This window comes from Camelus bactrianus, chromosome 12, assembly GCF_048773025.1.
Source record: "Camelus bactrianus isolate YW-2024 breed Bactrian camel chromosome 12, ASM4877302v1, whole genome shotgun sequence".
NCBI lineage: Eukaryota > Metazoa > Chordata > Mammalia > Artiodactyla > Camelidae > Camelus > Camelus bactrianus.
In genome coordinates, this window is record NC_133550.1 from 64,429,884 (window position 1) to 64,445,831 (window position 15,948).

The following is a 15,948-nucleotide window of genomic DNA, read 5'->3' on the forward strand; positions in this document are numbered from 1 at the left end:
TGAACCTTGCTGGTGGAGGTCCTGCCGTTCCCCTAACTGCCTCTAGCCCACTGCAGTCTCCCTGCAAGCCACAGGGTAAAGGAACACCAGGATCCTGGGCCTGTGTGATGCACTGACTGCTGCCTATCTTTTCTTCTTAGACTGAAAATGGTGCTTGGTATGTGCTGCCAGAGAGAGAGGTAAAGTTTAGGTGGGCCCTGTTGCCATGCCCTGAAAGATCAGGAAAGGGAACCCCCCAACTTGGTCTCACGAGGAAGGGAAAATAGGATTCTATATTCCCCTTTCCCTGAGTGTTATAGTGTCTCTGGGACTTAGGGTCAGAGTGGAGGGCCTGGTTCTGACAGGTGGGATGTGCTTTTGTATGTGTGTATGTGTGTAGGCAGGGAGCCATCATCTTAGCAGTGCAAAAATGCTCTGTTTGTCCCAAGGGAGGGGTCCTAAAAGAACAGGATGGACAATGGAATATTATTTCTAATCCAGGTTGTGGGATCTGTCAGTCCAGAGTAGAGAGGGCTTTGGAGGGCTGTGGGGAGAAGAGCTAATCCAGCACTTGAATAAACAACTGTGAATGCCCAGCCAAGGCTGAGTCCCTGCCTTCTGGCTGGAGAGGCAAGATGGACCTATATAAACAAGTAAAGAAGGAGAGGAGAAAGGAGGGGAGCAGGGGTTCTTGTGGCTCCATGCTCCACGTCTGACTTTCTAAGTAGGCAGAGGCACAGAGTCATGCCGGCTAGTCAGCAGGGAGCCCAGGCTGAGCCCCATTACAGCTGATGGATTTATTCATCCACAAGTATTGATTGGACCTTCCCTGGAAGAGTAGGTCTTGGGGCTTGGACTGGGAAGAAAACCAGCACCCACTGGTGAGGGCACAAGAGACCCCAGCCTCACACTCAGCTCTGCTTTCCTTCCAGGCTCTACAAGTTCCTGTATGTAGTACAAATCTTCATCCTTGCAGGTAAGGGCCTGGGTGCTGGGGTGAGTTGGGGATGATGGCAGGACTCAGTGAACAAGTTCTCTTCTCAGAGCCACCCCAGTCTGCTGCTCCCCACCAGGATTCCCAGAGGCCTCCTGAAACTGCCATGTACCTGGCTGCCCAGGGCTGGCCACGCTGCTCGGAGCCACGGCTGGCCTTATTTCTCCCTTTCTTCCCTCTGCACTTTCATAGTGAAACTGGGATTTGAACTCATGTCTCACTCTAAACCCCCTGCATCCTCCCCCAAACACCCACAGAGAAACCAGAAAACCCCATACAACCTAATAATGTCCCACAGCATGATCTGCAACTTGCTTGCATATCTTTTGAAAAACTACCCCCTCACACATTTTAAGTTAATACCTAGTATCTTTCATCACACATTTAAATAGTTTTAAAGGATATGATTTCTGGCATATTGTAAATACTGACATTTAAAAATAACTGCATCACTCTTCTAAATGTTTTAACTAGTCTTTTTTCACCTACTTGCAGGAGTGGTGTACTACTATTTTCAGGGGTCTCTGGGGAAAGCAGACCCTGACCATGAGATTGCTGGGGGCTCATCACAGGTAGGGACCTCTGTCAGGGTCAGGAGGCTGGGACTATCTCACTGTAGCCCAAATAGAGGTCATGTTATTTGACCTCAAATGTTCAACCAACTGCGTGTGTGTGTGTGTGTGTGTGTGTGTGTGTGTGTGTGTGTGTGTGTTCTGTCAAGGAGGCCCTGCCCCTCACAGGCTGGCTATATGGTAACTTCAGGGCTCTGTGGCAGTGACCCAGACAAACCTTAAGGAACATATAACCCCTAACGGGTATGAGTAGCCCTGAAATGTGGTTCTGTACTCATATGTGAATGGGGTGGTGGTGAGCAGGATACTTGCCTGGGGTTACATACCCTCTTTCATGTGCCAGGTTCGAGAACCTGTGGCAGAAGCCCCTACTCCCAGCCCTCTGTGAGGAAAACACAAATGGATGCTGGATGCTCACTGAGGGCCATGTGCTAGATTAGGTGTTGCCCATCTATTACGCCGTTTAAACCTCACAGCAACTCAGAAGCTCCCACTTTGTAGATGAGGAATCTTAGGCTCCCAGACGGACAGTGACTTGACCCAGGATGCCCAAGGTGACAGGACAGAACTACATACCTGGTCTCTGGAGGCCTTCTGCTCTCTGCCTAGTGCTGTTGGGAAGAGGGGATTTTCATGGGGACAAGGTTATCTGTGACTGAGCAACACTGAGAAGTGTGCGCTACACATTTAGGGAGTGTATTCAGAGATTGGAAAGCCCCTAACGAGGCCCATGTTGGCAGGTGCCTTGGGGATCACTGAGTCCAATGTTGATTCCTTTAAAATATATGTGTATATATATATATACACCAAATTTCCATCTTAAAAAGTTTTATTGTCTCCAAAGGTATCCATATAGTTTGATGAGTCAAAGTTTTAAGACTTGAAACAAAAAACTAGATGCATTTTACACCAACCATCTCCATCCACGATTCTCACCACCTTTCCAGCTTCCAGCCTTTCTAGTCATAGCCTTTGGTTTTGCCCCTATGGTTCTAAGTAGAAAGCTTATCCTTATTTGTCTTGATTTTTCAGATTTAAACATTATCCAGTGAATTCCTACAATGGAAGATGAGGATTTAGCTTTCTAACAAGTGCACACTTATTGCCAACACACATTTCATCTCTCTCCAGCCTTCCAGCATAGTTACAGCCTAATTTTTGGCACTGTAAATGTTTTAATCTGAGTAATGACATTTTCAATTGTGAAAAAAATTTACATATCATATTGCTTTTTTCCTGATTTTTATATCATTTTGGCTTTTAAGCCCCTCCCCTAGAGTGGTCTCTTTTTATTCACTTTTTTAAAAATTAAGGTATTATTTATATAGATTAAAATTCATCCTTTTTTAGTGTACAGTTCTATGAGTTTTGACAAAGTATACAGTTGTGTAACTGCCACCACAACCAAGATGCAGAACGGCTCCATCATTTCAAAAAACTCCCCCATACTCACTTGTAGTCAACTCTTCCCCCACTCCCAGCCCCTGACATCCAGTGGACAGTTTTCTGTTCCTGTAGTTTTGCCTTTGCAGAACTGTCATATAAATGGAAACATCCAATATATGTGGTCTTTTGAGTCTTGTTTCTTTCACTCAGCACAGTGCATTTGAGGTCCACCCAGTAGCTGTGTGCAGCAGTGGTTTGTTCCTTCTTATTGCTGAGTAGTTGTCCACTGTGTAGATGTTCCATGGTTTGTCCATTCACCAGTTGAGACACTTAGATTGTTTCCAGTTTTTGACAATTACAGATAAAACCACTATAAATATTCCTGTACAAGTTTTATGTGAAAGTAGGCTTTCCTTTCACTTAGGCAAATTCCTCGCAGTGGGGTTGTTGGGCCATGTGGGAAGTGTATATTTGGTTTTGTAGGAAACTGTCAAGCTTTCCCAAAGTGTCTGGTACCCATTCTGCATTCTCACCAGCAATGGATGAGAGGTTCCACTTGTTCTACATCATTTCCAGTATTTGCCTTAAAAAAAAAAGCCATTCTAATAGGTGTATATTGTAATTTTTAGACTATATAAATAATATTCCTAGCTGAATCATGTAGCATACCATAGTTGTGTATAATTTTGGTTTTTCCTCTTTAAAATTGTTTTTAGTTTTCTCTGTACCTATAATTAATTCACCCAAGCTCTCTAACAAAAAAAAAATTTCCTTGCAATACAATTAGACAAATTAGGCTGTTTATCAATATGATCATTTTCCTGGAGACATTACCTCATGGAGCCCTCCATCCTGTTTCCATCTGGACAGGATGCCCTTGAGGCCTGCTGCGCAGCTGGGGCCTCCCTTCGCTGTCATTCTGGAGGACGCTTCACTTTTGTTACGTGTGGGAGCCCGTGTTACTCTCTCTTTCGGTGGAGCATAACCTCTGGTTCCTTCCTGAGGGGTTGTCTTGAGGTAGTATGTCTGAAAAGGTCTTCATACTTAGCTAAGAGTTTGGCTAGGTTAGAATTCTAGACTAGAAATAATTTTCTCACAGATTTTGAAGATCCTCATTGTTTTCTGACCTCAAAGATTGGTGTTGATGAAAGTCGAATTCCTAAAACAGACTTTTTTCTGTGTGTTTCTGGAAGTTTTTAGGTTCTTCTCTTCATCCTCAGTGTTTTGAAATCTATTAATGACATAATCTGGGGTGGGTCTCCTTCATCCGTTGTCCTGGACACTTGGTGATTCCTTCTTTTCTGGAAACTCATGTCCCTCGTCTTTGGGAAACTGTCTTAAAAAGCTCACATACTTACTTGGTCTCTCCCCCTGCCACTTCAAGTGTTGACTCTCTTCCTTCTGATTTCGCTGTGGGAGCTCCTGACCTCTTCTCTCTGTTCTTTCTGGGGAATGCTTTTTTCAACTTTATCTTCTACACTTTGATTGGATTTTTAATTCCCATGATCATATTTTTGTTTTTAAAGAATTCAGGGGGGGAGGGTATAGCTCAGTGGTAGAGCTTGTGCTTAGCATGCATGAGGTCCTGGGTTCAATCCCCAGTATCTCCATTAAAATAAATAAAAACATAAACAAAACTAATTACTGCCCCCCAACACACAAAAGACTTAGAGATTGCTCTTTGAACAGAGCCTACTCTTGTTTCATAAATGCAAAGTTTTATCTTCCTGAAGACATCAATTATTGTTGGTTTGTAGTCTTTGAGTCTCTGTGCAGCAGGCATTGACTGTGGAGACTAGTGCATCGCTGAGCACTTAAGATGTCACTTCACCTTCCCTCTCTCCTTTCTCTCTTTGTTGTGCAGCCCATAGGGGAGACCTTAAGGCCAGTGTGGGGGCAGATGGATAAGTGCTATCCTGTGACTACCCAGGTGGGTAAGGGCTGGGGACCTCTCTTCCCCTGGCGTAGGGTGGCTGTCCTGGGCACCCTTGGGAGGCACACACAGTAAGAAGATGGGCCCGACTCCCACACACTCAGAGCTGTATGTCACGTCCCATTTCCCTACGCAGAGACACAGAGTCAAGAATGGGAAGAAGCAAGACTCCGAGGTAAGTGAGGCCTGCTCGGAAGGGCCCAGGGCTGGGGCTCTCTCCTGCTGGCTCCATGAGCTCACAGCCAGGAGTCCCCGGCAGAGTGGCAGGGCCCCTCTAGGAAACTCACAGCCCTACCACGGCCCAAGCTGAGAAGGGAGGGAAATCTGTTGAAAATAAAGAACTATACACACTCCAAGTGTGGAGGATGGGGAGGGGTTAGGTGAGCAGAGGGCCCTTCTGCCTTTTTCTGCCCTCCTGACCCTCCCTGCAGGCCATGACCCCCAAGACAACGGGAGGGCCAAATGATGCTGCCCCCAAGGAGGAGACGGATGTCTTGTCTCAGGATGAGGGCGAAGTGAGATCCCCAGGGGAGGAAGCGGCCAGCCCAATTCCAGCTGGGCAGGAGGTGGCTGAGGAGGAGGCTGTGTCAGTGCCTCCAGGAGGGGAGGTAAGGAAGCCCCTGCCTCAACTGGGACATCCCAGCATGGCTCTTACTGAGAAGCCCCAGGGCGCTGCAGGGTGGAGAGGCCATGGGGAAGGAGGGCAGTGGTGGGGGGTGCTGGGGCACCCCCAAGATGACTGGGCCAAACTGCTATCCCAGTGGAGGAACAGCTCTGTGTGGAGCTGAGAGGAGCAGACATGTGTAAGCGGAGTGGCTCTGAATCCTGGCCTCCCCCGACTTCTTGTTAAGTGCGGCTTCAGTTTCCCCATCTGCACAATGTAGAACCTTGCCCCCACCACGCCCCTTCTTCCTTCCCAGGAAACTAAAAAGGCCCGAAAGGAGATTGCTGTATATACTTCTGGTAAGACAACTGACCGCAGCCTGCTGTAGCAGGGCTGCCCTCCTCCCTAATCTCAGTGACCCTGCAGAGGTCACAGATAGCCCAGCTCCTCTCAGACTCTCCTGCCCCAGGGAGGGGAGGGAAGAAACCCAGGTAGCCAGATGCCTTATCTTCCCTGAATGAGCCCCCTTGGCTCCTTCCTGGTTTGGCAGGACTCGGGGACCACTCCCCTTGTGCTGGAGGAATACCCTAGCCTTTTATCAATGCTGCCCTGCTCCCCTGGTACAGAGGGTGCCCTGGCCCTGGGGAAAGGTTCCTTCCAGAAGTGGACCCACTGGGCTTGCCTGTTTGTGCTTTTTAGAGGCCTCTGAGGTGGACATCAAGGAAGAAACGCCTGAGGGCTGGGTCCCCCAGCTGCTGAGGAAGCTCTGGCTGGGCTGGTTCCCAGCCTCTGACTTCCCCAAGACTCAGAACCGTGAATGACAGAGTGTCCAGTAAATCCACAGCTGCTGCTTCTGCAGGTCTGGCTGCCTCCTTTCAGGGGCCTCAAATTCCCACAAACTGAGTGTGGCTTTGTCCACGCTCCCTGCCCCAACAAGCAGTACAAGGTTACACAGTGTCATAGCAGAGCAAAGACTAGGGCCAAGATGTCTCCTCCAAGGTCCCCACATGGCCTTCTCCTGCTCTGGCCACCTCATTGTCACATGGGTTCAAGATTGACCACTGTCCCTAGGTCATCCCTACGGCCCACAGGGCTTATTATTCCCTGTCCTGCCCAAGCCTCTCGAGAGCCCAGACTGACCTGGCCACTCAGGATGGAGCCCCAAGTTGGAGCCCAGATGAGTGTCCTCCTCCTGCTCTGGTGTGGCCGTAAGTGGCAACTTCTACTGGGCAGGGGTTGGATGAGCATCCCTAAGGGGCTGGGAAAGGAAGCCCATCAGATCTTGGGGCAGCTCATTCCCGGGCTGCTGTCAGGCCTCCCAGGGAGAGCACTGGCATCTGAAGACTGAGCCCTGGGTAATAACTCAGCCTGTCGCCTCCCAGCCATCCCTGAGTTCCCCACCTTTTGGGGCAGCAGCTTGTGGTGCTGGCTGAGCTGCTGGCCCATGGTACAAGCTGGGTGTGGCTGGGCCTGAAATGTGGGCATCTAGGCAGAGTTTCTAGGCAGAGTGGGGCCCTCCCCATCCCCATCGGGGCCTGACAGCTCTCACCAGCCTATTCGAGCTCCTCACAGCAGAAACCAGGATCTATTTATAGACTTTGTCACTAACCCAGGTAATCAGCATTGGGTTTCTAAAGGTGACTAGGGGATAATCTCTCACTTTCTGAGCCTCAGTATACCCCTCTCTCAAATGGGGTCAAATGACAGGTAAGGATGGATCAGGCTAGGGCAGAAGCTGGACCCAGGGAGGCTGCTGAGGCCCCGTCACTGCCAAGGGGCTGGTCAGGGGCCCCAGGTGGGACTCAAGCCAGGTTGCAGCCACCAGACTGGTTTATTGTACATCAGAGCTACTCCTGAGGAGTGGGTGGAGGGTTTGGTGTCCCCGTCTAGCGAGGCACAGCACAGAGCTGGTAGGGGGCTGGGGTCACCAGGAAGGCAAAGATACCGTGGTCACTTGGGCGGGGCTGCCCAGGGGGCACCGAGAAGCTGAAGCGCTGCAGGAGGCAGGTGAAGAAGAGGAAGAGCTCCATGCGGGCCAGCGGCTCCCCGAGGCACAAGCGGCGGCCTATGTGCAGGTGTGGGGGCTCTGTGAGCCTGGGGGCCTTCGCTCCACCCCACCAAGACTCCCTTGGGAGGGGGAGGCAAGCCAGGCACCCCATAGGCACCTGCTGAGAAAGGCATGAAGGCCTCCTGCTTGACAAAGTGGCCCTGGGCATCTAGGAAGTGCTCCGGATGGAAGCGGAAGGGCATCTTCCATATGGTCTCATCTTTCAGCACCGATGACAGGTTGGTGATGAGCGTTGTCCCCTGGCAGGAGATATCTGGCATGGGTGGGTGTGGACTGGGGGGGGGGTGCCTGCACCTCTGCCACCAAACACACCCGGGGAGCACACACACTGCCTGGCACATACCTGGACTCTTCAAGTGACCCTCAGCCCAAGAAGCTTCTTGGCACCCTCCCTGTCCCCATGGCAGGGCCAAGTGACCTGCCTCCCATGGGTGTCCTGACTGCCACATGTCCTTGCATGCATGGGCTCCTCCAACACACTGCAGTGGCACACTTTAGTTTGTCTTCCCCACCTGACTGGGGCTCTGAATGGACAGGGCAGGCCCTGCCTCTGCTCATCCCCACACCCACCCGGGCTGGGACATTTGTTGCCTGTGGAAATGAGGATTGGGTGCCTTCGGCTCCCATCCTGGCCCCACCTAGCAATGGCCATACTGGGGCTACCGGTGGCAGGTGGTGCTGAGCTGGGATGAGGAGGGCTGTAGGCTTACCTTTGGGATGAGGAAGCCCTGCACTTCAATGTCACGGGATGTCATGTGGGGCAAGCCTAGTGGGACGATGTCCCCAAAGCGCTGCACCTCATGCACCACGGCCATGGTGAAGGGCATGAGGGCCTGATCCCCCATCTCTGGTCGCCGTGCCGGCCCTATCACCTCATCGATTTCCTGTTGCACACGTCCTGGAAAGGTAAGTATCCTCAGTGGTCAGACCCAAGGTCTGGGCCCCAACCTCCTCCTGCCTCCTGTATAGGGCTGTGCCCGCATGGAGGAGGAGGTCACTGTGACCTCTGAGCTGGGGCTTAGCCTCAGCACAGAGCTGCTGCTGGTGGCCAAATCAGCCAAGCTCAGGGGCCTCAGACTGTCCCTTTCCTCCCTCACCCATCCCACCCGGCCCCCCTGGGCTAGGCTCACGTTGCACGTCTGGGTGCAGGATCATGAGGAGGAGGGCCCAGGCCAGCGTGGCTGAGGTAGTTACCATCCCAGCAGAGAACAGGTCAAACACCACTATGCGCAGGTTGTCGTCATTGAAGCTGCTCTCGGGGTTCCCCTTGGCCTGGGCCATGCAGGGAAGGTAAGCTCAGGGGCAGAGGGAGGGAAGGTGAGCTCAGGGGCAGAGGGAGGAAGACCCAAATGGCTTCCCACTCTGCTCCTGTCAGCCCGGACGGGTTCATGACCACAGGGTAATACACAGGCCCCACCTTGCCTGGGTTCGCCTCCTGGGGTCCTCAACGCACACCCTTGTCCCTGTCAGCTCACCTCCTCGATCTCATCCATGAAGATGTCAGTCAGGTCTCGGGGAGGCTGGGCCCGGTCTCGAGTCATCCTGTGCTCGGTGATCAGTTCATCCATCATGGCCACGAAAGCCCTCTGCCCCGAGAAGACCTTGGCGGCCAGCCCCGGGATACGCAGGAGAACTGGGGCTGCTTCCAGCACCTGTGCAGGTCACAGCTATGGGGCCCTGCGGCCTCCTGGTGCTCAAGGTGTTCACCTTGACCAGTCAGGCCCCAGCTATCTCCAGGGTGTCCCCGTTATTGACCTTGTACCCCCCTAAGTTCTGGCCTTCACCCTCTCTCCTGACCCTGGGCCCAGGATAAACCTAAAGTCTACATCTCATGGGCGCAGCTGCCTGCCAGTGAAGGAGCCCTCCTAAGCCCGCTGACCCGGGCCCCGCCTCTCCCTTCAGTGTTTGTCCTTTCCTCAGTTCTGGGCCTTTTCCCTTGCAGTTGCCTCTCTGGGAATGCCCTTTCTCCTCTGGCCCCCTACACTAATCCTCCTGCAGGAAGGCCCATTGCAGGGCTGAGGCCTCCTCAACGGAACTCGCCCTGCAGGGCTCCTCGGCGCCTACCTCCCCTCACCTGGCGCAAGAAGCCAACGTCCTCCTTCAGTCCCTTCTCAATTAGTTCCAGCAGCTTGAGGATGCAAGGATCGTTATACTCAAAGCGGCGCCCGAAGGTGAGGGAGGAGATCACGTTGCTCACCGCTTTATTCAGGAAGGCGTTGGGGCTAAAAGGGCATCCTAGGAGGGGACGATGCGGGTCAGGGCGTCGCCTCTCTCTCCTCTTCCCCAGCTTCTCCAAACTTGTCTCTTCTCCTGCCCCTTAGCCCCAGTACTCACCAGCCTGGTCGGCGAAGGCAGCACAGAGGCACGAGGCCTCTTCGGTCACCCATTGTTCCAGAGACTTCTTGCCCATGCCTAAGTTGCGCAGTGTGGATACGGAGAAGCGCCGCTGCTCGCGCCACGCGCGCCCATAGCGCGCCAGGATGACTCCTGGGGGCGGGGCGGGCACGTGGGCGGGGCTTGGATGAGCCGCGGCCCCGCCCTCTGCCGCAAACTGTGCCCGCGGGTTCCCCGCCCTGCCCATTGTTCTGCTCACAGCCCCGCCCCCTTTCTGGGCAGGTCGCGCCACCTGTTCCGTCCCTGCTAACCTCGCCCTCCTCCCTCTCCCAAGTCCCTCCCCATTTGACACCCCCTTCCAGTTGGGGACAGGTCTCACTGTGCCCTCCCGCATTGCTCGCCAACTCTCCCCTGCTAGGGGCAGGTCTCGGATCCACTTTTTGTTCTGCCCACCGTGGCCCCTTCCTCATTAGGGGAAGGTCCTGGCCCGCCCCCTGCCCCGCCCACTCTGACATCGTCCTCCTCATTCCTAACCATACTGACGTCCCCTTTGTGCTCAGTGACCCAGGGCCTCCCTCTCAGCAAGGTCCCGCCCTCTCCCCGCCCATGTTCCTCCCCCTCCACCCTTGACTCGGGCGACTCGGGCTTCTTTCTCCACCGTGCGCCCCTTCAGATTCGCTCGCTCTTTCCTGCACCGAACATTCACGACCCTGCCTCCGCTTGGCCCTGCCGGCATCGCCTCACTGCTGGCCCTGTCCCTGCCAGGATGCGGTCTCTTCCTTCCTCCGCTTGCCTTCAGAGCGCGGCCCCAAACCCAGGTGCTCGTAGACAGTCGCAGGTGGGCGGTCAGCGGTGTCCTGGCTGTGGTACACCAGCGCCTCGCGCACAGCCGCCAGCCCGTTGAGTACGACCACAGGCGTCCACACCTGCTGCAGGCTGAACACGTCCCCGAAGCGACGCCGCAGCTGCAGGCCAAAGGTCAAGGAGCATCGTCAAGCCTCGACCCGCGAGGGTGCTGGCCCAGCATCATGGCCTTAGTCTTGGGGGGCCTCTGGGCCACCAGTAGGGAGTGAGTGCAAGGACTTTATCCAGCTTGTAAGCCCGGGAGGAGGGTCACATCCGCTATGGTCAAGGACTCCATGTTGGATCAGACTACCCAGCTATGACTGTGCAAAGGTTACCAAAACTGTCAAATTAGCGTCCCATTTTACAGGAGGCCCAAGGTCTCACAGCAGCAAGATTTGAACCAGATCTCTGTACCTCTCTCAACCTCAACTTCTGATTTAAATACAACTCATAACCAGACTCCTCTCCCCCATTCTCAAGACCTTTCCTCCTGATGTATTCAGAAAGGACTCAGGCTCACGTAATTTAAGTGCTGGCCAACTGAATCCCCAACCTGCTGCCAAGTCCCCACCTTCCCTCAGTGCCTCTGCCTTCTCTGAATTTTGTTTGGAAAATCCAAACTGTCCTCAGGCCCTGCACGAATGCCCTCCGTCAGGGAGCCTCATCAGTCTAGTTCCTTGTCCAGCCTGTGACTTCATCCACCACCCACTGCTGCTAGGTGGGGTCCCCAGCCCCTCTGCTGCCCACCCTCCAACCCTGCCTTCATTTCTCACCTTGCTAAAGCTGTGAACTGGGTCCTGGAAGTTCACCTGCAGCAGGTTACCCAGCACAGGCAGTGGCATGGGGCCTGGTGGGTAGTGTGCAACCCAGCGTGAGCGCCGGTGCATCAGGTCCACCAAAAGCAGGAAGATGACGATGGCCATGGCCAGGGTCCCTAGTGTATCCCCAGTCAGCAGCCCCATGGTTGCCTCAGAGTGGGCTGGGCTCCTCACCACACCAGGCACGTAGGACCAGGAGAGGCAGGCACTCTCACCACATCCCGAGGGCTCGACCAGCCTGGACCCTTTTTATCAAGGGAGGTGAGACTGGCCTTTGCCCTCAGCCCTGAACCAACCTGCCAGGGAGATTGTGTAGTCAAAGGGTGCAGGGGTGGCCGCTGTCCCTCCTGCTCGCTCCAGGTGCTTATCCCAAGGGAGTGGGGGTTAGGATTTGAGAAGTCCTCCCCTCCCCCAAGCCTGACTCTCCAGCTCTGTAAAGATTCCAAAGAAGAATCAGGGGTCTTTGGACTTGATCCTGCCATCCACCGGTCACTTTAGGCTCACACTCCCTAATGTGGTCACAGTCTCATCCCCAGAACATGTCCCTACAGTCTCATTATCACCTGTCTCCTCCTGAGTGGCCTTCACTTCCCAGGTTTGTTACTGGGCTTCACTGGTGCTCTAGGAGGTCACAGTGATCAGAAAGACCATTGTAGGGGGGATGAAGTTCTCGGTGTCCCCTCACGTCACATGAGTACACTCAAAAGACAGAATCACACACCCCTAAACCATTCACACCCTCACATACTACTCACATGCACATATTTACACACCCACGAAACCACACACATTAACACATGTACCACTTACACACAGACCCAGCATCAAGCCCTCTAGTTCTCAGGGCCTGCCTGGACCCAACCCCCCTCCTCCCACCTTGAGGCTGCTGGCAGTACTGCTGGGGGCCCGCACCTGGCTGGCTGCTGGCTCAGCTTCCTTGGTTTGTTTTCACCTTGTTTGTTTTCCTTGGCCTGGTTTTCGCCTAGTTGTGGTTGTGGCTGCGGTGAGTTTGAAGCTAGGGGTGGGGAGGCAGCAGGATTGTTTTCAGATTCCCTGGTCTCCCTGACTAGCCAGTTCCATGGCCCAGAGACGCCTTCCTAAGTTTGTTACAAGTTGGTCCAAGGACCTCCCAGCTCTTGTGGCCATCCAGGTGATGAATCTCCTTCTTGCCTGTGTCCATTTCCTGACTCGAAGAAATGTGGGGTGGGTGCTTTCCTTTGTTGACCAGGCTGCCAATAAGCTCAGGGCACTAGGGTAGCTTAGCATAGGATGTGACTGTCCTCGGAGGAGTGGGACTGATTCTTCCTCCTCATTATCTGTCCTTGAACATCAGCTGTTCAAACTCTAGAAGACAAAGGGTTGGAAACCAGGTGGAAAAGTAATTTATGCCCTCAGATTCTTGCTGAGGACCACAAGGAATGGATTCTCAAGAGGCTGGCCTTCTCCCTCCCTCTGGGCCAAGTCTGCCCTGGCTCCAGCCCCACTCCTTCCAACCCTGACTCTGGTCTCTTTCAGTGGCTCCAGCCCTCAAGGAAAGGTGCAAACCTTGGTACCACCCTGCACCAGTGCATGCCACCTCCAGGCTGGAATTGTGGCTACCAGGCCCTCCCTTGTGCTCAGCCTCTCACCCCTCCCAAAGCAGGGGGGTGACGACATCATGCTAGGACAGAGCCCGCTGGCCTCAGTATCCTCCTCCAACAATGAAAGGGGTGAGATTTGAGGCGGAGTTTTTAAATCAGTAAAGCTGATGGGAACTCTGACGCCCAAACCTCCTCAAGTGTACAGGCACAGGAGCTCGGAGGGGAGGGAAGGTGACGTCAGGCCTCCTCACCCATCCCAGGGGTATGTGAGGCAACCTCTCTTTCTGAAAACTGCTAGACTATTCCAGGGTCTTGGAGGTGCTCTCCCCCAACTTACACTCCCTACCCCTGTCCCCCCTGGTTCCCTCCCTCCCCCACTACTCCCCAACAGTGAGAGAACCAGGTTCTTCCCAGGGCACCTTCAGACAGGACATGGAGTGCTTGTGGTTTCCAGGTATTGGCTTCAACATTTGCAATTACTGCTTGGTTTGTGAAAGCTGCTTCTGCCCTTCCAAATTTCAACATCTCCACTCTCCTGTCAGGCCCAGGACCAGAGGGTAGCTAGCTGGGGCCCAAATGGGTCTTCCTCAGTTTACCTGCTTTCCCTGCATCTTGCTTTGGCCAAGGTTTGGATTCTGTGCCACCCTGTCTGGATGTACCCTGTGCTGGTTGCTGGGCCAGGCACTGGCCACATGGTGGGAAGGCAATGGTGGGTCCCTGCTCCAAGGTGCTCATGACCAAGTGGAGGATTGGGAGCCAGAGAGCTGACATACCAGGCCAGCAGTGCTGGGACTGCTTTGAGGGTCATGGGGACATTGCTCTAGGATGGAGCAGGACTTTCTAGGAAGACTTCCTAGAGGGCTTCAGCTGGCTTGGTATTGCAAGACAGGGTGACCTGGAGCAGGACTAAAGCACCACTGGGAAACAGCAGGAGGCAGGCAGCTTGAGGCTAGGGCTTTGCAAGTCTGGCCGAGGACTGGATTGTGGGGAACTGGGGTCCCTGGGCCTCAAGGAGGCAGGGAGATCAGTTTTGAGGCCAGTCAACAGACCAAGAGGGTGAGACCCCTGGGCACCCTGGGGATTTCTCAGATCCTGCCTGTGGTCTCTCATTTGGCCTCAGCTGAATGTTCCTGTCCCAGCAGTAACTTTCCACCCAGGACAGCCAGAGAACCAGGTGGTGTGAGTGGGGCTGGCAGGATGGTCCAAGTGTTCCTCAAAGTGGCTCTCAATAAACTGCCTTTATTTATGCTTTGTATTGGATGTGTCATGCTCTCCCCAAGCAGTCATTCTGATGGACATAAGGGCAGTGACAGACATGCCTGAAGCAGTACCCTTCTGATACTAGGGACCTGTTGTCCAGGACAGGCGGCCTTGAGGAAAACCTGCAATCATGAGGACTACGGCCTTTTGCAATCATTGTGCAATCGTTGCCTCTGTTCACGCGGCACTCACATGCCAGGCACGGCTGCTCACTCTCCCCGGTCCTCCCCACACCCTGTAAGGCAGGTGGCTTTATGGTCGCCAAGGCAGTGTCTCAGGGATCATGCTAGGGGGGTCAAAGTTACAGAGTACCACTAGGGTCTGTCTCAAAACTCATGCTCTTATCTATGCTCTACACTGGACACAAACTTCTATGAGGGAAATTTTTTAAGTTACTGAGATTTATTATTTTAGAAACATACACCGCCTTCCCTGGTGGGCTTCTGCCCCGGAGGAGCTACTGGGGCTGGAGGGATGAGCCCCTGCCCCCGCGCCACAGGAATCACCCGCACAGGGAAGGCTCATCTGGACACTGACCTGAGGCTCAGACTCCAGCGTGACGTCAGCAAGATAGCGGATCAGAAAGCGCGGGGCCCTGGGTCCCCCAAGCACCGAGACCCAGGCCGGGAACCCCGCGGGATGCGGAGCAACCCCTCCGCAGAGCCCCAGGGAGCCGGGAGGGAGTCGCAGCCCCCAGCGAGGGCGCTGGGAGAGTTGGCGGCGTTTTGCTCGCTCTCCACCACCCTGCCCCCCCCGCGGCACAAACCCCCCAGTTCCCGCTCCTCCCTGGAAGCTGCGTCTAGCTAGTCGGGGCGCCGCGGGCCCAGCGGTCTCACCTGACTCGCGGTACCGACTCGCTCCGCGCCCGCTGGGATCCAGGTGGAGGCCCCGCTGGGCGGCTGCGTCTGCAGTTCCCCGGGAGGGCGCCGGAGGGCGCGGCCGAGGAGCGCCACGAACTGGGCGCCGCCTCTCGTTGTCTTATGGGCACAGGGCTTTGCCTTGGCAACATGCCAAAGTTTTGGAGCTCGGCTGCACAACAATGTGAATGTGCTTAACATTGGACGTGGAGCAGCAGGAAGTCTCGTTCACTGCTGGTGAGAATGCAAATGGTACAGCCACTTCGTAAGACAGTTTAGCAGTTCCCTACACAAAAACCTGCATATTGATGTTTATAGCAGTTTTACTCATAATTGCCAAAATCTGAACCACGATCTTTCAGTAGGTGAATGGATAAACTATCCAAGCTGTGGAATATTCTAAAGCATTAAAAAAGATATGAGCTCTCAAGCCATGAAAAGACATGGAGGAAACTTAAGTAAGTACTTAATTACCAAACAATAGAAGCCAATTTGAAAAGGCTACATACTGTCTGACTCCAACTCTGTGACATTCTGGAAAAGGCAAAACTAAAAGATCAGTGGTTGTCAGGAGTCAGGGGAGGGAGGGAGGGATGAACAGGCAGAGCACAGAGGATTTTTAGGGCAGTGAAGAGTCCGTGTGATACTGTCATGGCAGATACATGTCATACATTTGTCCAAACACACAGAATGTCCACCACCAAGAGAGAACCCTAA

At 53.8% G+C, this 15,948-nt stretch overlaps 2 protein-coding genes across 10 annotated transcripts in view; one reads left to right on the plus strand and one right to left on the minus strand.

Moving 5' to 3' along the window:
* LOC105073055 (uncharacterized) overlaps positions 1 to 11,175 on the plus strand; it is a 34,078-nt gene extending 22,903 nt beyond the window's left edge. For 3 of the 8 annotated variants that reach the window (XM_074375635.1, XM_045520605.2, XM_074375634.1), the window contains 8 exons: positions 141 to 179; positions 912 to 955; positions 1,469 to 1,545; positions 4,796 to 4,861; positions 5,001 to 5,039; positions 5,296 to 5,472; positions 5,785 to 5,827; positions 6,168 to 11,175. In XM_074375635.1, coding sequence (XP_074231736.1) covers positions 148 to 179; positions 912 to 955; positions 1,469 to 1,545; positions 4,796 to 4,861; positions 5,001 to 5,039; positions 5,296 to 5,472; positions 5,785 to 5,827; positions 6,168 to 6,289 — 600 coding nt within the window. In that variant the 5' untranslated portion in view covers positions 141 to 147 and the 3' untranslated portion in view covers positions 6,290 to 11,175. Of the gene's footprint in view, positions 1 to 140; positions 180 to 911; positions 956 to 1,468; positions 1,546 to 4,795; positions 4,862 to 5,000; positions 5,040 to 5,295; positions 5,473 to 5,784; positions 5,940 to 6,167 lie in introns of those variants that run through there. The other 5 variants (XM_074375638.1, XM_045520604.2, XM_010960213.3 and 2 more) reach the window with 5 other exon arrangements.
* Positions 7,281 to 15,447, minus strand: CYP2D6 (cytochrome P450 family 2 subfamily D member 6). 2 transcript variants are annotated; one of them, XM_074375627.1, is made up of 9 exons: positions 15,211 to 15,447; positions 10,664 to 10,835; positions 9,871 to 10,023; positions 9,611 to 9,771; positions 9,012 to 9,188; positions 8,667 to 8,808; positions 8,247 to 8,434; positions 7,634 to 7,775; positions 7,281 to 7,533 (listed from the first exon to the last, which is right to left on the minus strand). In XM_074375627.1, the coding sequence occupies exons 1-9, from the start codon at positions 15,430 to 15,432 to the stop codon at positions 7,355 to 7,357; spliced, it is 1,536 nt and encodes a 511-aa protein (XP_074231728.1). In that variant the 5' UTR covers positions 15,433 to 15,447; the 3' UTR covers positions 7,281 to 7,354. The 2 variants fall into 2 exon arrangements, with proteins under 2 accessions (XP_074231728.1, XP_010958518.1); XM_010960216.3 differs by lacking the exon at positions 15,211 to 15,447 and adding an exon at positions 11,490 to 11,779.
* Positions 15,448 to 15,948: the final 501 nt, after the last annotated feature.